Source organism: Falco peregrinus, chromosome 4, assembly GCF_023634155.1.
Source record: "Falco peregrinus isolate bFalPer1 chromosome 4, bFalPer1.pri, whole genome shotgun sequence".
In the NCBI taxonomy this organism is placed as follows: domain Eukaryota; kingdom Metazoa; phylum Chordata; class Aves; order Falconiformes; family Falconidae; genus Falco; species Falco peregrinus.
In genome coordinates, this window is record NC_073724.1 from 13,547,549 (window position 1) to 13,568,186 (window position 20,638).

At 36.6% G+C, this 20,638-nt stretch overlaps 1 protein-coding gene across 11 annotated transcripts in view; it reads right to left on the reverse strand.

Moving 5' to 3' along the window:
* ROBO2 (roundabout guidance receptor 2) overlaps positions 1-20,638 on the reverse strand; it is a 475,778-nt gene that overhangs the window by 105,310 nt on the left and 349,830 nt on the right. For all 11 annotated transcript variants that reach the window (XM_055802479.1, XM_055802483.1, XM_055802482.1 and 8 more), the window contains exons 6-8: positions 18,289-18,416; positions 14,950-14,961; positions 1,893-2,017 (exon numbers count right to left, since the gene is read on the reverse strand). In XM_055802479.1, the coding sequence (XP_055658454.1) occupies positions 1,893-2,017; positions 14,950-14,961; positions 18,289-18,416 (265 nt within the window). The remainder of the gene's footprint in view (positions 1-1,892; positions 2,018-14,949; positions 14,962-18,288; positions 18,417-20,638) is intronic.

Genomic DNA, 20,638 nt, shown 5'->3' on the forward strand with positions numbered 1-20,638 from the left:
TTCACTGATGCTCAGTTAAGATTAACATGAGGGTGTAGTGAATCATGTTGAGCTATGTTTCCAGGTTTGATTATAAACCATGTAGGTATCAATTTTTATGTTGCATTTATTTGCCAAAAAAGACCATTCTAACCCTCAGGGATCTGGTTCTCAATATGGCAATTAATTTTCCAGGTTTGTAATTAAACAGCTTCAACATGGTACAATCAGTAGGTAATAACATTCAATTAAAGACACAAGATGCATTTTCACCTTAAAATGTTTTTACCCTTGAAGTGATACCAATGGAAGAGGATAAAATAGAGTATTAACACTTTTCAATTACGCTAAATGACTTTAATCCTGCAAATGATGTCCTACTTTAATTAGAAGCTCTTCTCTTTATTACAGCATGATGGATGTCCACTTTATTAGATTCAAGTGTGACACTATAAGCTCACTTTACATAAACATTACCATGTTATTAAAATGCTCTACAAGGAAGGGTTTTGAAATGTTTGCTAGCACATGAGTACTTCCTACTTTAATTTCAATATGCTATTCTACTTTCCCCGTGGAACAATTTTCACCTTAGTGAGACTCACAATACTGTGCTTTTCTAGGATGTGATCCATGGAGGCTAGATCTAAAGTTCTCCAAATAATTCACTGGAAGAAACAGACCAAAGATTAAGCTTACACTCATAAAGTAATAGTGCTGTGCCTTTGTAAACCACGAATGCAGCAGAGCAGAAAATGCTGTCAGCCTTGGTCCTGTTATTCTGGACCAGTTATCTGACCTCATGAGAAAGTGAAGCAGAAGCAGGTGGGGCAGAGCGAGAGATCAGCGGTTCACTTCTTATCTCACGTTTTAACTGAGCTGGTACATACAATGCGTCCAGATTAGACAAAAGGCACATCTGTGCTGCACAGCACAGTGTGGATATTTGATTTAACTGACAGATCACTGTATGGGAGAAAGTAGCACAGGTCTCTGAAAAGACTAATTTAGCCAATGGAGAAGAGTAGACAGTGCAGATACATAAACAGACGTAGACATGACAGGTTTCATCAGGGAGCTGCAGAAGGCACTGTCCTTGGGCATCCATTCACCCCTTTTAATCTTTTCTCAGGTGCAAAAGAGAATATGGCACACAGTTTACAGTGTTCAAATTTAAAATGCTAACGTGAACTGCATGTGGAAAGTGAGAAGGCCTGACTTCTGCTGTAACGTCATGCCAGTACAGCAACAGCAGCAAAAAAATGTTACAGCATGACATTCAGATATTAACCTATAGAATTTAGTATTGGCTGATGGCAACATTGATGCTACATCAGAAGTTTTGCTTTCAAAAAATGTCAGTAAGGATCAGGGAAATATTTGCAAAATGAGATTTGGAAACTTCCTGAGACAATTTTACTGAAGAAAGCATCTGCATGTTCAAAACCTGTATCTGTATGCACTATGAGAATATGCCGATGCAAATCAGCTTGCTAGATATATATCTGCTTGATCATGTCTAGACAGGTTGTGAACTGTAATTACTGACTCTGATTAGTTAAAAATTGAGTCATACCTTTTTTATCTACTATGTTTGTCTCATCCACCTGTTTGTTGGGGGCTTCAGAATGAAAAGTCTTTAAGATATATACTGTTGTTTTCTATACATTTATACAGTACCTAGCACAAGTTTCACCAGCTTAAATGGCCTCTGAGTTTTTCACCATTTTATATTAAAAAAAAACACAAACCAGCAACAAAAATGTCAATAGAGAATAGTGACAGTTTAAAAGACAAATTCCTGTGAAAGATTAAAAGAATTTGTGAAAGGTAATATAAATAATTCTCTTTAAAAATTAACAATATAACTATTTAGAAAGGCTTGAAAGGCTTACAGGATGCTTACAACTTACCTGGCTTCCTTCTTTTTGCCAGAAAACAGCTGGCTGGGGATTTCCTTTAGTTTCACAAGGAAAAGTCACTGTTCGACCCTGGGCTACAATCTGGTCTCGTGGTCTCACCACAAACTGTGGGGGAGCTACAATGTAAGAAAAATCATGGTGTAAATTTAGGATATTTTTCAAGGGGGAGATGAGGAATATTGAAGGAAAAAGACAACATTATGGAGGTTTGTTTTATGCCAGAGGACATAACACCAGAAACATTAATTAGTAGAGACAGAACTAATAGATAAACAAAAACAACAACAGCAACAAAAAGAGCCGCAATATCGGTATGTGATATCCCCAGTTGTAAAAATAATAAAAAACAACAAAGGAAAGAAACATTACAATTATACATGCTAGAGTAAATTCTGATGACAATAAATGCTAAGGAGAAGCAGTCAGGTGTTTATGATGCCGGCTCTGGATGTATCCTACCTTTCTGGGCAGATAACAGCACTCTCTCACCCTTTATGCTTCACAGAGCTTGTTGTGCTCTGTGTGTTGTGCTGGAGCTATCGTGCATTGCAAGGTGTGAATTAGGGTATACAGACTGCCTTTTTCAGTCTACCCCTCTAGACTTTTACAAATGATTGAGAAAGGAGAGGAAGGTCTGGATGGCAGAAGGACAGAATTTCAAGAGCTCCCGCACTTCTCTTTGGGGTAGTGTGGTCAAGAATGGAGTGGGAAGGAGAATTTGCTGTAAAAAGAATGGTTGGTAAAACAACACAAACTTGGGAGATCCAGATTTCAGCTTGTATAAAGACAAGAAAGAAGCAAGAGTTGAAGAGGTAGTGGGCAGCGGTGAGTGGTGAGTAAGAAGAAATAGGTATTCCAGGAGATCAGGAAGAGACAAGGAAAAGAAAAAAGAAGAAAGCTGAGTTAAACAAGAAAGAACCAGGACTGGCTATGTTTTCAAGTAGATGGCATTAACAGTGTTCAGACATAGGGGATCAGGATGCACAGTCAGATGGGAAAAAATTCTAAAAGAGAGGTGTAGTTTGACTTGTCTGGGGGTATTGATGGACAATGCTTGGTGGGAACAAGAAGGGAGATTAAAGGTGTCGATGTGCAGAAGGAAAGTGGGGAAGAAGCAGTGCTGGAAGATTTCAGAGAAAAAACTCGACAACAGCAACTATGTTGAGCATGATGTTATAAAGCAAATGACTTTTCTATGCATGACATGCAAACCCTCCAGTCTTGGTTCAATATTGAAATTCACTGGAACTGGATTTATACTATTTGGCATATCTTACAAATGTAAGCAGTATCTCCAAATATTGTCATCAAAAGACTAGCTAACTTTTGGGGCAGGCTGAAGAAGGGGGAAATAGTAAAAATATACCCTGACATTCATTTTTTTCTATTCCACTATCGGTTTGGTGGTTGTGGAGAGGGATGGTTTAGGAGCACTAAGCTTTTAGGTAAACAGAATTTAAGTGTTTTAGAAAACCACATTTTCACCATTATAATTACAAACTATTTAATTAGGCATGAAGAGCAATCAAGACCCAACTTCCGATTACACCTGCTGACAGCAGAGACGCAAATCTGCTAACTGTACAGAAATGTATGCAGATCTGTTTGTTGGTTTTTTTTTTTTTTTAATGTCTTTCTTTTGCAAAAAGAGACAAGGAAAAGAGGCAAGAAGTAAGGCTGTAGCTCAGTCTGGATAATCTAAATGGCATGAACTGACCCTGCTGCTCTGCTCTCTCCGTGCCCCACACCAAGTCCTCTCCAGCATTTGTCACGCTAGGTGAACAGAAGATCTGTGGCCTTATAGTTGCTAGTTTCGACTTTCAAAAGACTCCGGTTAAAAATGATGTATGGTTATGCAAGGATACCTTTTCTAGCTTTTCTCCACAGCCATAATTACTAGAAATTCACTATAAAAAGAAATAAATTAATTGGAGCTTTTATTTAAATATAATCTTTTGATCTCACAACCAGCTGGTTTTATTGGTCACTATGTTAATCAAAGCACAAACCCAAGTCCTTCAGCCAGCCTATTTAATATCATAATTTTAAAGAACATGAAAAAAATCACTTTTGAAAAATAAAACCTTGCATGTGTTTTTTTAAATTTATTCAAAGACAGGGTTCTGTAATGAAGGAAACCCCCATTTTTTCCCAGTTTGTTATCAGATTCAGCTATAGCTTTGCTTATGGACAACCTCTGATAAAAATGACATTGTTTACAGCATTCAAACAATGCTTTCACCATATCATTTTATCTGTCAACTTCTTGTTGAATAATGGAAATTGAAAACTGAAAGTAACAGTTAATAATTGCAGGGGTAACTCTTGGTCAAGTGTAAGCACCAGAGCAGAGCAGTAAGGCTGCCATTATCCCCAGAGAATGCAACTGACCCTGCTCAGGGACAGCAAAGCTTCTTTGACAAAATAAGCACTTGGGCTTTTCAAATTTCCTAAAAAGAGAGCTCATTATCTTCATTTATAGATGCTGTGTATAAAGATAGATAAATATTATCACTCCCATTTTGCAGAAAGGTTAAATGAGATCATGACTTGCTCAAAGCCCAGCTTCAGTGGAATGTTGGACAAAAGCTAATATAAGCCAATATTGCTTCTCTCCAAGCAGGTGAATTTTTTTAAACATTCTGAAAAGGTACAGTTAAAGGAATAACAGAAGGCTTAATATGCTTCGCTGTTAAAGTTATGTAGTTCTTTAATGCTTAATTCAAACTAAACATTAAGGTCATTAGAAGAATCCATTGAAAAAAGCTGTTATGATGCAGCAAACCGAGTGTTGTGCCTATCAGACTATTACCCTTTACTGTTTCAGATGTAACATTAACTGGATTGGAATAAACAGAGTGGAAAAACTCTTGCTTAATTGACATTTGAAAGTCAAAGACAATGGCTCTAAAAGGAAATATATTGCTTGGATTCCAGGGAACTAGGCAAAAATATGAAAAAAGAACAATTAAGGCCATAGGCCTAGTATACTTCTATAGAAACTTATTTTCTTTTTTCTTTTTCTTTTTTTTTTTTTTTTTAAGAAATTTAAATAGTACACAGTAAATTAGATTTGATTTCTGGCAAATTATGCTTTGATACTGCATTCAGCAAGCGCTGGCTTCAATCAATGTCACGCTAAAGCTCTGTTATGCTAATAGCCGCTTGTGAGGCTGAGCGGGATGATATGGAAATCAGATGGTTGAACATGAATAGAAAGCATAGGCCATGTACAAGGGGGCTTTAAGATGAGGGGATGGGGGGACCCTAAGGTTAATCACATCATGTTCAGAACTGGTTTTACAGCACAGAACAGTATTCTACTGCAAGAATTAAAATGGAGATAGAAAAGCATAAGCAGCAGTGAGCATTAGTTATGTTGTTCAAAAACAGAACGCATTCTGTTGCACTCTTTCTAGATGTTGTTTTATGCATGACTGAATGGATCCTCTATTCGATTAATAAATGTATATGAAGGTAGCCTCTGCTCAAGTGCTAAAGAGCTTTTGGTTTTTTTATTAAAAAAAAAAAAGCAGCAGCAGATACCGCAAATTATTTCAAAGGGATTTCTCAAATCTTCTCCAATCTTAATAATTAACAGACTCTCTAATCTGGCTGGATTGCATTCAGTTCTTTCCCTGTAGTGTCACTGAACATTAAAGGTTACGCTGAGTCACCAGGAGCTGATAAAGATGCTGATGTGGAGAAGCTTGACTGAGAAAGTGAGTTCATCCCCTCTAGGTGAACTCTGTCACCTGATAAGAAATGTGGCAGAAGACTCAGTAGGGGAAAATTACCACAGAAAAATGTGGATTTATAGCAAAAAGTAAACTGATCCCGTATCAAATACTAGCAACATTTTCTTCCAGTGACTCAGTTCTCTAAGCTGATCTTGTGAGTTGTGGTTCACATTGAATTCCATGATCCTAAGGGAATTTTATTATCTTGTTCACAGCACCTCCCCCAGCCCAGGGGCCCTGGGGTTCATACATTATATTGTTGTGATTTTAATTAAAAGTAGGTATTGTAGCAAGTTTTAGTTCAGTATTGCTACCACAAGCAGAAATGGAACTGTAAGCACAGCAACTAATATCAGTGGGATTTTTATTGGTGTTACTTGAGGTTTTTCTAAACATCTTCAATTACCTAAGGCAGCAACTATGAGACCAAACTCATTTTACATAATTAAAACAATTTTCAGATAATGAAAATTTTACTAATCTTTTAATTACATGCACTTAGATAAAATGTCCTCCTATACCATAGCATATGAGACTTTATTTAAAGCTCACTGAAGCTGGTAGAAATTCTGCTATTGGCTTATGTGGTCTTTGGATCAAAATAATATATTACAGGGAAAGAGTGACAGCAACAAATTTTAAAGGGCTTAAATTACAGATTTGACAACCTTTAATTACACCTAATTTCAGATGATAGTGAACTGCAAATGAAATTCATTGCGTAGATTACTTAGGCAAGCTAAAGTGATAAAGATTAGTGCTTCATTTTAAACTGGAATTGTTTATTATCCATGAACATATTTTTGTGACTTGTTCAAAGAGGGCAAGGGGAAAGATGCTGATTTGTAAATGTTCTTAGAAAACTCCGATAATGTTCACTGACAGGGGAAAAAGCTTTGAGGAACAAGTAGAAACACACTGGCTGGTAAAGCACCAAGATTCTGTAAGACTCTGTTCTGCTTCTAGCACAGAAGAAACAGCAAACCAAGCTAATATTCCCTCCTACAGTCTTTTTCAGCATTGTGCATTAGCAGTAATAAATTAATTTCATAATAATCCTTTGAACAATCAAAGTTACACCTGGTACAATACTCAGTAGCTTTGCCTGGAAGCAAGAGTCAGGGTGACTTCAAAGACTTGAAACTGGGTATCTCTATGCTCCTCTCAAACCCTTACTGCAGTGACAATATTTATGTGGCCATTTCAGCCCCACCTTTGTGTGCCACTGGTTAAATCAGCCTAGAAGTCCTGGTAGATACTGGACTTTTGGATGCTTTTGTGATACAAATGTAGAAAAAACCTGTAAGGCCCTACTTACATACCTTGCTGTAGCAACATTTGCCCTTTGCATGGCATGAGCTGCCAAAAAGTGCAGACATAAAAGTCTAGGCATTTTGAAAGATGTTTTACAAGGCTACTATTGCTGATGGAGCAGATAGAGGAAAACAGAAAATATGTCCAGCTCATACACTGGAAACCTGGGCTGAGTCAACAGTTCTTTCCTCAGAAGTTCAGATCTTCTTAATGGGGAGTGAAAGTGATGTGTGGTTCTTAGGACACAAAGTTATTAGTGCACTATTAACTATGACTAATGATAAATCAAGGGTGTAGCCTCTGACACAGGAGCCATTAGAGACGTCTGAGAGGATGACAGCTTAGGCCTATTATTAATTCAGATAATTCTTATCAGGAATAAACTAATGGAAGTTACAGATGGTCATTTTCTTTAAAGTGAAGACTTCTCAGTCTTACGGTATGGTCCAGTGATTAGGTGTATTCACAGACAGGGAAGGGAGTAACCTTTTAGCACATGAGCTACAACAGAGTTGCCTGGGAAATGAGTCTCCTTTTTGACTCTGCCATGAATATCAGGTTAGCACAGGATCCTGTAACTATTCCCTAATATGTACGAATGCAGTTGGACTTTGAAGCAAGTGCATAGATCTTATTTTGTGGACATTTTGTTTTTCCTTTAACAATGTTCTCTTCTTCGTTCATTTAGAGTGTTCTCTTCCTTCCATGATTTCTTCTTTACATGGAGGGTTCCGCCAATAAAAATGAGGGTAGGTTGTGGGGATCAGTGATTTATGAAGCCCTTCACTAGACCCATGATGTTATATGAAAATGACACAGGTGGAGGTGGCAAAGTAGGTACTTGGTTTGGATTCTTCTGAAAAGCAGCTTCCCATAGCCTAGGGGAATATCAGTAATCCATAGTTTGGATACCATCTTTAACATTGACACTGCTTCAAAATTCTTATACGTCCTGCACCAATAAATCGAATACACAAAATCAGAAGCACAGGAGGCAAGCAGGGAGAACTTTTAGCAGGGTGAATGAAAGGAAGCACTGGGGGAGAGAAGCCAGGCTACAATGGGGCTGAGATAGAGAGCAGGGGGAGGTGAGGTCTCAGCAGGTTTATTAGCAAGACCAGTTCTGCTGTAAATGTCCTTCACGCTGCTCCCATATCATGGAAAGTGAGACATTCCTTTTGTTTTGTTTTGTTTTGTTTGCTGTTTTCAGATGAGCCATGTAAAAACACAACAGTGTGTAAAGATCACACTGCAACCATTTGAGAATGCTAAGTCTTCCTTCGTACCTAGACTAATTGTTCTAATCTTCAATTTAAATTCAGGTTCTGAATGTCACATATAACAACATTTTGTTCCTTCAGTTGTTCTGAAACACTGAAGCAGATAATCTCTGAAAGCATGGAAGCATAAGCATTTTTTTTCTTTCCTTGCAAGAGGTGAAAGAAATCTAAAGAATCAATAAATAAAAAACACTAACTGTCCTTTATATTTTGACACATAAAAATCTCTCTTTTATCCCTGGATGACCTAAAAGAAAGATGTGGTATAAATCTGCATGTGGAAAAAAGAGATGTGAGGTTAATGAAAAAGCAGGTTTGACTTATGTTAAAAGTTTGCAATTTCAATTAGCATAACTGCCAAATCTGCACTTATCATTTTTATAATAAAAGTTGAAGCACAAACAGAAGAAAAAAAATACTACCAATGATTTGATCTTCCTTCTTCCCTAGGACTAACGTCAATAAACAAAATCGTGAGAATAATTATAAAAGAATCCTACACAGCAGAAAAGAATGGCATCTCTCCCCCATCCCCATTTCCAGTGCTCTGAGTTCAGCAGCAGCACTCTTCCTGCCCCCCTCCTCCTGTTTGGTTTACAATGCATTTAAATATTAATTTTAAATATCTGGTCTGAATTTCATCTCAGCACTAGACTGTAGCCTGCTCTTGTTTAATCATACATCTCTATGTTATTGTATCTTGTTCATTCACCTGTTTTAAGCGGCTCCTGCACCTTACTGATGTTCTTGGAAAATCCCTTCCAGAAAGTCCTTCACGTAGTTTTGGTGCATCTAAGAATAGGTAGCACTGATTTTGTCTGCCCAATAACTTATATTACTCAGGACTTTCTCTAACCTAGACAAAGGTTGTTGGGTTTTTTTCTTTTCTTTTTCCTCAAGTGTCCGAGATTTAGGGTCTAAGTTTTGCTCAGGCCAGATAGAAAAGATGTGCTTTCCTGAATTCTTAACACTTTAGCTCACTTGCTAATATAAACTGTATCATTAGGGGACGGCTTATGCTACTATGCCATCTTTAAGTTTAGCAAACAAAACAAATCATGCCAACAAAAAGACATGTAACTTGCCATGATTCCTTTTGTCATGGGAGATAGCAGGAGGGTTTGCTGGTAATGTGTTTAAAAGAGAGAAGCATACCCCTGGCTGATACAGTAAGATTTCATCAAAATAATAAGTGTAATCTGGCTATCTCCTTCAAAAAACCATGAATTCACATGCTGAAGAAAAGAGCTAAGGAGATGATGAGGAAAGAGCCTGGACAGGGTAATAGGCTACATCTACAGTGAGAAAGATGACAAGTTCTTGGTTTGTTTACCCTTGAGAATAAAAAAGGCTGAGAGAAGATAATGTGCTCAGTTTGAGCCACTGTTAAGTGAAGAGAGGAAAAGGAGTGAGAAAAAAAAAAATGCTGACTGACAATGCCAGCATTTAAGGAATGGGGCAGACAATAGTTTCGCTGTTAAATAATACTGAGATCATATCCAAACTGTAATGGGGGTAGCAGTAACTGTGCAAAGAAGGTGAAGGGAAAAGTAAATGGAATAATGTACTTATTTCCACGTTCCTCTTGAAGGAAATGTGATTTCTCCTTTTAGAAAAGGCCTTTCTCATACTGCAGTTTTCAAAGACTTATGGAGAGACTCAGAATCCACTCAAGTAAGAAAAAGTTCCCACTGATTTGAGCATGCTTCAGCAAAATTAAAAAAGTTTTATACATTGCATTTCTTAAAACTTTCCCAAGCTAGAGTTCAGCAATAATAAAAAAAAATATTAAAAAAAAAAGAGGCTTGATCACTTCCTGCACTTGCTATAGCTGGGTTTTCTCTAAGAGAAGCAGTGTGAGTACTGGCACGTACTGGGTGCCATAGTGGAATGAACCAGGATGTCACAGGATGACATACTAAAACTTCAAGTACATATACTGCCATCTTTCACACTTATCATTGAAAAAGAATCCCCTATCAGGTCTTCTGTGTTTCTGTTCTGATCACTATCTGGCATACCCAAGAAGATTTGAAGCAGCTGGAAAGGAAGCCCAGTTTTGTGGACCAGCACTTAAATGCTTGGTGGTTAATGTGCTCTGCGGCCACTTGCAGAGCCATTCTTGTTGGAAATGTTATATTCCTATGATATCTGAAGTCATAGTAGGATTCAAGCTTAAGTTCAGCTAGTGGACTTTCGCCAAAGTAGAAATGGTAAGGACCTGAGGATTTTTAGACTGGTCTTTAAAATACTAAGAAATGTCAGAGCAAGTCTGCTAAATTTTTTAATCTCTTAGTGGTGTAGAAAGAAATCTGAACTTCATTCAATGGCAAGTTTTTCTCTTTAATCTGAAGAAATTACCTATTTTTAAAAAAAGAATTTGCATTACTTGTTCACTCAAAGGAAGAAACAAATCCAAAAACCCTAACGTCCACTAGTGTCCTTACACTCGTCTGAAAAGTTCTGTAGGTGGTAGCAGCAAGCACAGACGACACACCATATTTTGATATAGATTTGAGATTTCTGCCACTGAAAGATGGCACCATAGAGCCAAGCATGACCTCATCTCTTCTGTCAAACACCAATTGCCATTACTGATATTTTATAAATCCTCAGTGTCTCAAGTGAAGGTGATATAGTCATGAATACACTAAAAATAAAAGCATTCACTCTATATAGATTTTCCTTGCAAGAGTCAGAGTGGAGAAAAATAAAGAGCTCTTTCTCACTTACCAATCTGAACCATCTGAACAGTATAATTTCTAGTCATAACACCTAATACAACTTTGTTTAAAATACAGCCCTTTCTATTTTATGTTTCATGCTGCACCACTGTTAATAGACCATTAAGTCATGCCAGGCTGATTTATGTCATGAAAACTTCCCAGAGCAGAGTGAAATGCATCATACAGTCACATTGCATTTAAATGTGAATAGATAATATTTAGTTAAGATGAAATTTTGAAAATTCGTGGCAGATGTCTTATCTGTTTCTCTCTTCTCTAACATGGTAGGGAAGTGAAGTTTTTGTAACTTGGTTGTTGTCCCTTTACTTCCTTAGTTAATTTCAAATACTTAATTTCTATACAGGTGGCAAAAGTATCTGTTATTTGCTGCATGTCACTTCTTTCTGGGAAGATGAGTCATAGCATATGACAATAAATTAAGTAAACTTGACTTACTGCAAGGCAACTGATGTGCAAAGAACTGTATTTTCACTTAAATTGAAACTGAGTACTCTGTCATCTGAATGACTTTTTGGATTATTAGTAAAAAAGTAACTGAAACATCAGACAAATCTTCATGGATCTTCTATTTCAACTTTACGTCCTCCATCTCAAAGCAGTACAGCAACTGCTTTTGAAGAGGGGCAGTGTTACTTTCAGTGGGACTATATGAAACTTTTGGGCTTCTCCCAGTTTTAATGCTTATTTTAGAAGCTATTCGCCTGCCCAACTGCCATAAGAAATACAGCAGAATGCAAAAGAGAGAAAATACTAACTTGCTCATCTGGAAAATCTAATGAGTGAAATAACGATAGAAATGGTCTAAATAGGTATAAACATCTTGTTTCCTAAACCCATCTATTGTAAATCCTGTCTGAAATCTTTTCAAAAGGTTATAAATAAGAGAACATCTATTTAGAAATGGGCAACACATTTATTCCTAGCAGCAAATCCAAACACGATGAGTAATCTGGCAAAGAGCTGTTAAATTCACCAGCTGCCATCCTCCTCAGGCGGAATGATACCTCATTTTGTCTATGTAGTATATAACATACGTTAATAACTGCTTGAACCATACATGGTCATTGGTAATCCCACTTTGGAATTTTCCACTCAAGCTGAAATTTAAAGAAAATTTTCACAACTAGCAGAATATAAATATTTGAAACAGGCAAAAACTGAATAGGGAATGAAAATGCGTCCATTTGCAAAAATAACTGAAATCCTTGAACATTAAAAATGCATTCCTCTATTCTTCAGTGAGAAGCCATTGAAAGAAAATGGTTTGGTCTTGTTTAAAACACAGTAAAGACAAAACACGCCTGCTTTGAATTGGAGTGACGAAAGGTAGAGGTATTTAGATAATTCTCAGATGTCACAAAAGAATATAAATTTTTAAAGTGTTTTCCTGAAGTTTAACATATACATAAATATATAAATATTCTTCTGTTAAAATGCCACCCTCCTAGAGAGCTGTGAGCTTAATAATATTAAGTAGCATTTGCTTTAGCTTCCTTTCTGTAAGGAGAGGTATTTTTGTTCTGCATTCCAGCTAAATTCCTGAACAAATAAATGCTACAAGATTTGACTCACTATTCTTGTCAAATAACAATTTTAACAGAAGATCACTTGGACTTCTTGGAGAGGAACTGATTGTAGGGAATGAAGTTACTTTGTTTTGCCTTACCAGGCTTTAAATTTTCAAAGAACAGGAGAGGTAGCTGCCTGCTTTGCCTACTCTTGAATGAAACAGATATGAGCTGTAGAAATCCCTTTCATTTCAGGTCCTTAAGCAAAAAACAATAAATGTATACACTACCATAAGGACAGCATTGCCTTTTCTACGGGTACAGGATCAGATAAAAGTGATCTAAAGAAACTAATCTGCTTTACACAGCAATCACTACATATACACTTGTATGGGACTTCCGTATGTTAAATATCTTTGGGGTTGGGCAGATTTACTTAACAATCTTTTCACAATTCACAAAGATAATCACTAAAATAAATAATTTGATTATGCCCATATAATAATTATTTTAAGGTCAACCATTCTAATTTATGTTTCCTGAATAAATCATGTAAAGGAAGAATTTTCTTTGCACCAAATGTTCACTTGCAACAAAATAAAATACAGTAGGCAAGGAATACACCAATTCGACCACAGTGTGGTCACACAAGGGGATCATATACCTGGATTAAAAGTAACTTGAGACCAACAGCTTCTGTAGAAGCTTGGACATAGAATTATGGATGACTGAATGGCCTGAAAAGTCTTAAAACAGAATCAAGTGTTCTGAAATGAGACACCATCAGCACTGCTGAAACCTATAATTTTCCTGTGATTCTCCAGTCATGTATTTTATGTGGCTTTCACAGAACGTCAAACAGTCTCTACTTTGTGATTTTTTTCCCTTGCTTTTCTTATAAGAGTGAGCAAAGTGAGAAAAACATCTAGAAGCAAAATTCTTTTAATCTTGTAGCATTTTCTTAGTGAATGAAGAAGTAACCATAAACCTCCACTCTTTCTAACATGAGATTTACATTAGAAGCATACTAAATTCATCATGTATTTTCTAAGCAAAGGAAAAAATTTCTTACAAGTTTACTCCAGTTTACACTGTTACAACTCCTGGGAATTAATTTTGTGAGTACTAGCTTAATGCTAAAGTATTACAGTAGTGGCTGAGGTTGAAAGCTTGCTATCAAAATCCCAAATGGAGAACAGTGAATTTCATTCTGCACAGGGAATTCTCCAGGATAAGCCATGCCATGACTGTGGAGGTACTTGGCTTGGCTCTACACATGCTAGTTTAAGCAAGCTAATAGGCATGGGATCACCTTAGTTCTGGAAACAGATGTCTAACCTGGATTTTATCTTTAAATTATTCCAACCTTTCTTCCTCCAAACTCATAACAGTGAAGAGCTGAGACGTTTAAACTCACAGACTTTAGTCAAACACATACCTAAGAAAAGTTTTGACTAAATAAAGACCAAACCCCTCACCAATCTTCATAAACACCAGTACTTTTTCACACTAATCCAAAAAAAAATCAGAGTAACTATATTATTATTCTAAAAGATACATCTAAACAGAAACTACCAAAATCAGAGGAGCAATGCAACTGGTTAAATTATTTAGAAAAACCATACAGGCACAGAGTAAACATCCGTGAAAGAAAATGAAATAATATGTTCAGGATACTTCTGAACACCAAAAGTGAATTTCAGCTGCTGACAGTTGCAAATTTTTCATTATGCTTTTTTTATATGCATTTTTATATGTTTGTTTATAAATTTTTAGAAGTAATTTCAAAGGCATAGGAAAAAAAATCAAATTTTCAGTGTGGGAATTAAAAATCCAGAGGTCACGTTCATCTGGACTTGTTACTCAAAACAGTCTGCATCCTATACAGTGCATTCCAAAACGCACTCCATGATGACCCAAGGGCAAAAATCCATGATGAAAACTTTCTTAAGAAGCACGGAAATCTACTCCATCCCCTCTTCAATTTCAGGACTACTTCATTTCAAAACTCTTTGAAAGGTACAAGAAAGACGGGACATGCAAAGCCTGTGCTTTTACTGCTATGCAACAAAAGCATAACGAGCTGATCATTTAGGGCCTGGTAGAAGCTCACCGAAGTCAATGCAATCCTTTCTGTTGATTTCAATGGCTTTTATACCGGGCCCTTAAATAGACTGTTAAAAACATCTGAATGAGTGATTTTGGCTCAGTATCATCACACCCACCCTGTTTTGCTGATTGGTGTTTGTTGGTGATTTGGCAAATGCATTTATACATGACACAGCAGAAAATACAAAGTTCAGAAATAGCACATTGTCAGTCAAAATCACTTGCCTGGTGTTAAACAGTTAAAACTATTAAGCACTGGCTGCTAATTTCAGCCAGTTAATACTGTTGCAAATGAAAGATGAAGCATTGCATGAAGCCATGCTAAAATGGATAGAAGGATGGTTACTTACCAACAGGGCGAGCTGTTGACATTACAATGGTGTAGTGAGAACATAAAAAGAAATTAAAAAAAGAAAAGAATATCTGTCAGAATGCATGACGTGTAATGTTACCTTCCACTATGGATACTACCATGATTGCTAACCCCTCGAATGACAGCCTAAGTCAAATGTTTACGGTTATTGTTTAGTCATGTGCCACTATTATCACATTTACTTGAGCATAGCATCTGGACAAGCTGACTGGTACCATTCTCTGAAAAACATTTTTATTATCTTCACAAGCCATCATCAAGTATCATTGTTAATGCCTGACAAAAGAAAAATTGCATTGTATTAGCACAAACTTTTAGATCCCAAAGAACACATCAATTTAAGCCACAGACCACCAAATGTCATGCCAGTAGATGCAAGGTGTTTGCTTTCTGAGTCAAATACCAATTGAATTTTAAGCATGACCAGTCAATACAGCAGTATGGGCTACAGAAAGCCCAGGACAGTTTTTCTCATTCAATAACAGGCATGAAAGCTTACAGCACACTGGTTTTTTCCTCACTGACAGTGCTGATGAAAATATAACAAATAGGCTGAAATGGCCACAGGGATTTCAATCCAGAACCTCCCAAATCACTGCTTAGATAACTTCTACATCCTACAAAAAAATTGCTAGTAAATGATTGACAGGTTAACACTGTTTCAGGTTGATATCAAGACCAAAAGACTGCTGCAGCAACTGATTTCTTGATTATCGCAACAGTCCTTCATTATGCTTGTGCTGGCAAAGAGGGCTGACAGTCCTTCTGTTAATAAAATATAGACATCTCCTTTCAGAAGAGCTGAAAAGTTGGACATAAGATTGACTTCAGGTTGCATCTGTGTAGGCGAAACTTCCTTTATTTTATCAGCAGAAGTAGTTACACATTTCTGAGCAACAGCACTTTTTTTTTTTTTTCCTTTCTTTTTTTCTTTTTACGAAGTTAACCAGCTCTATATGTTCATGTGCAGGCTACGGTCACACGTAAGATATGCAGATTCAGAGGTAACACAGCGTGCAAGGACCTTCTTCTATGGCTTTAATCTTAGTTTGGCATACCCACTTCATTTAACTATTTCAAGCCTGCTGCCCTTTCTCACCCACCATCTATTTGAAAACTTTCTGACTTGCAGTGTTATGGACATATTCCATCTGCAGACAGATGCCAAATAAGATTGAAATGCATCTTTCCAAGAAAAAGGATGAAAGCTGAGCCACAGAATTCAAATTCTGTTGCTTCTGACAGTGTAATGCAAACTTCCTCAGTACATCCTCCTCCCCTTCTTTGAGAAGCTGGAGCCATGAATGAGGGGGCTAAGGACTGTGCTGCTGTTGCCAGGTTTGCAGCTGTAACTACATGACACCTGCAAAGACCAAGGCATCCTCAAAGTAAATTTTGAAATGCTGTTTTGTTTTGGTTCTCTACATGACAAGTGGTAATAGTAAAACCAGTTTCAGACAAAACTGGCAAAAGTTTAAGAATTCCACATTAAGGCTTCCTTTAATTAGAAAGATTGTTGCTCATGGTCCCCTTAAATGTCAATGGGGGTTTGTCAGCTCCTTTGGATTCAGAAAATTCAGAGTAAAAACCTTCTCCATTGAATTTCTTGCCTTTTCTCAATTTCTCTCATGTCTTGAAAATTTAATATGCTCATAATATCATGGCTTCCTTTGTGTTGAATAAACACTATGTATTTGACTATAAGTGACAAACCCAGGGGAAAAAATACCCAAGATAATGAAAACCTGCTTTTACTGTAGAAAAATCAATTAAATTATATATTTCCTCTGGTTTTTTTCACCTTAATTTCATCAGGTTCAAGCTTCAGTGATTTCAAAAGATTTTTTGCTTGGTTCTAGCTATTGCTTATATCAGAAGTCTGGGTAGCAAATCCGAAAGACTTGCTCCCGTAATGTATACAGTGGACACAGTTCTAGGAATGTTTAAAGGCTATCAAATTGGCTCCCAGTTATTTGATAATGTGATTCTGCCTGTAACAAAGGAACAGAGTGAGCGCATTTCTGGGACTTCACTGTAGTGACTATTCTCATGTTAAAAAATAGAAGAGAAATCTCTTCCACAAGCATGTACCAGGTAAACCTATTTCTTCAGCTTAAAATGGGAAGACCTGCATTATCACTTTTTGTCTAAAGTGAACACTGAGGTAATATTTTAACGGATGTATTATCACAATACTCTCTTTTCTTTGTTATATACTAACATCTCCCCCCCACACACTACAAAGCCACTTGGTGCTTTTTTTCCCTTTGAATTCAGCAAATTAAACTGAACTGTGTCCATGCATTAAATGGATGGAAATGGAAGCTGGCCTCTTGGGTCAGTTGACCCCAGTTCTAATAAAGCAATCCATTGAGACTTTGAACATTTGATTTAATGTGTATGAAAAGAGGAGAACAGATAAAGCTAAAAATGTTTTTATTAACCTTTCACAGCTCTACTGAAAACCGTCAGCATGCACCACTAAACTGTGAAATAGTGTCTGCATGATATCCATTGAGCCAAATTGCTGCTTATCTTTTGGAATGAAGTAATAACTATTATATTCTATTTACTCATATGGAAATATTAGCCTGCAAACTTTTTCTCTCCCCATAATCTTTAGTATGTCTATATCTACTGTCACAAAAGACATTTTGGCAACTCATTATTCTACCGCTCTTAAAACCTCCTTACCACATCAAACAGCAGCCCATAAACAGAGTGGATGCTAGAGACCAGGAGTATTTTAGGAGAGAATATGTTAGTCTTTGCCTCGTAATACTTACAAAATCTAATTAGGATTTTCTTTTTCCTTTGGCTAGGGTTTATCTTTCAGATAAAGAGTAATGGTAGAGAGTTTAATTATGGCAGAGCTAATCACATAATAATACTACCTGCATTATGTTTAGCATTAACAAACATAGTCACTTACTATACTCATACTTATTAAAGAAAGGAAGGTGAATAAACAGCTTAAACTGATGGCTCACATATTAAAGTCTGTGCCCATGGCTAAGTAGTGCTTGCTTATGTATACATATGCATTAGTTCTTCAATAAAAAAAAAAAAAAAGAATACCAAAACATTGGAACAGCTCTTTAACTGCAGGGAGATCCTATCCTATTGATGTCAATTAAAATTTTGCCTGAGATATCAGCAGGACAGGGATTTCACTTCTGTGGTAAACCAGTGTAGCACCCGCAAGTGCAAAGGGTGTGTGAAACCCAAACAATGCCAGGTAAGGATGTGGCCCATTTTGTCAGAAAGCAATTTATCCATATAGGACACAGGCCCTCCCCTCCATGGGAACACTCACCTCGCACAGTGAGGGTAGCAGAAGCTTCCACTTTTCCAACTCGATTCTCAGCAATGCATGTGTAGGTTCCTTCATCTGTGCTCATGGCTTTCTTAATGCGCAAAGTGTAGTCATCTTTGATGTCATACCTGCATTACAGAAGAAGAATGAGAACTCTTTCTGTGGAGAATAGAAGTGAATGAAAACTCTCACTTGGAATGTGCCAGTCTGAATCTATCTTGGAGCCAACTCTGGAAGATAAATTATTATCTAGCATTAGATAATTCCACCAAGCATTAATCTTCATGACATTTTTATTGCACTCTGCATTAGTTAAAAACTTTACATAAAATTAGTATTGCTATGTTCACTCAGTATTAGGGCTTTATTAATAATATCATTCACTTTGTCCTTGATCTAGAGCAATAAGAGAAAATTAAGCTATCAGACATCAGTTATGAATACATGACAGCTCAGGTTTATCATGCCTTAACTATGGGAGCTACACATTTTACCTTTTGTTGATTTGGAAATTTCCCTTTATATATAGCTTTTCTCTACAGCAGCAACCCTTTAGGGAAGCTGTGAGCATGTTGGTAGGATCTGACATGACACAATTACAAACAATAAAAAATATATTTCAGCTCTGAAAGGTGACATTTATTGAAGAGACACGTTAAAGGAGATTTATCAATTTCACAGAAATACTACAAAATGATTCATTAACAGTGGACAATAACATTGCCTCTTCTTAAAATAAATTAGAAACTTTGATTACGCTTTGTTTGTTTCTTTGATTCTACAGTTGTGATAATTCTAAAACTATGGGGATGTATAAAACTTGAAATAATACAAAGTACTTCAGCATGCAGTGAACATGCATTCTCAAGGCATTTAGAGTGCTCACACTTAGAAAAATATTTTCAGTTTAATTGTTATTATCCTGCAGAAGTCATGCTTAACAAACTACTTTAGGCTCTGATCCAAAGCTCATTAAAGTCAACAGGAGGCTTTATTTTATATGTAATTTCTTTGGCTCCCAAATCAGGAAAACCCCAGTTTTCAGTGTGGATATTTTACACTTTTTAAAAATTATTTTCAGTACCATCTCTTCTAGATATAATAAGCTCATGATACCTTAAGTCACCTTGAATCTAAAGTTAGCTTCAGATTCTCATGTATCAAATAGTGAAACAGGAACATGAAATTAAAGAAAGATCGAGACTTCAGGAGATGTCAATACTCTTTGTCACTGTATACACACTCATGGTGTAACTTCAGAAGAACTAATTTACCTTCTCTTTTTTATACAGTAAAGACTTTGTAGACTTGTTCAGCAAACAGATGGAAATCATATGGAAGAGCACCCTTAAATGTTTTGATGAATAAGACTGTAATGCAATTAATTAAAGGAATGTTGTGAGGCTCTATAAGCATTTTAAAATGCTTTGGGAATCTGAAACATTCATTTCTGTGTACATAATATGTATTGCTAGTGGTTTCTTTCTGTAAAGAGCACACTGTACTAACAGACTTTAAAGCATCTTAACTCAAAGGATCCTCCATGTTGAAACATTTAAAGTTCTGCTGTGTCTAATTAAAGCTTACAACATTAATTAGAGCATTACTGGCAATTCCAAGAATAAAGAGAAGTAAAGACGTCTTTTCACAGTCAGCACAACAAAGTACAGCTTCATTCTGACCAAACTGAGGTTAACTATTCTGTCAGAGATAAACATAAAAGCATATAATACCCTTTTTGTTAGGACTTACACTTAATGGGATATATATACAGTACCCCAAGTTTAACTAACAAATGAGAGATATGCCAAGGGGAAGAATAAGATGCCATGGAAAACTTCAGAAACTTTTTGGGACATTTTTTTTGCTAGCATAGTACCGTGAGGAGGGAGGAAAAATACTGATTCTAGAGAATTTAACATGCAGGTCCTGGAGCAGTACAGACCTATTGTAACTATATTCAAGAGCCCTATGCAGCTGAGGAACATTTCTTCTCAACTGCTCACAAATTATGTCATTTTACATGCTGTGCTGCACTGGTCAATGGCAAATAGAAATCACTGCTTTCATAAGAGAGAAAAGGCAAAACGTCTCCCTTAAAAACTCAAGAATATGACAACAGTATCCCACAACGATGGAGCAGTTATTTGTCTTTGGTCACCACAGAGTTGCAGACGAGAGAAAATGCCTATTTTCTTGACATGAGGCCAGCTCTAGGGAACTAAAAATATAAAGCTGTATTCAGCTCCTGTAAGATGAGAAAACTAAGATCAGTTGTAATATATATATGAGTTGGATATCGGAATCACAGTTATAAAGCTGGACAACAATTAGCCATTTATTTCATTGC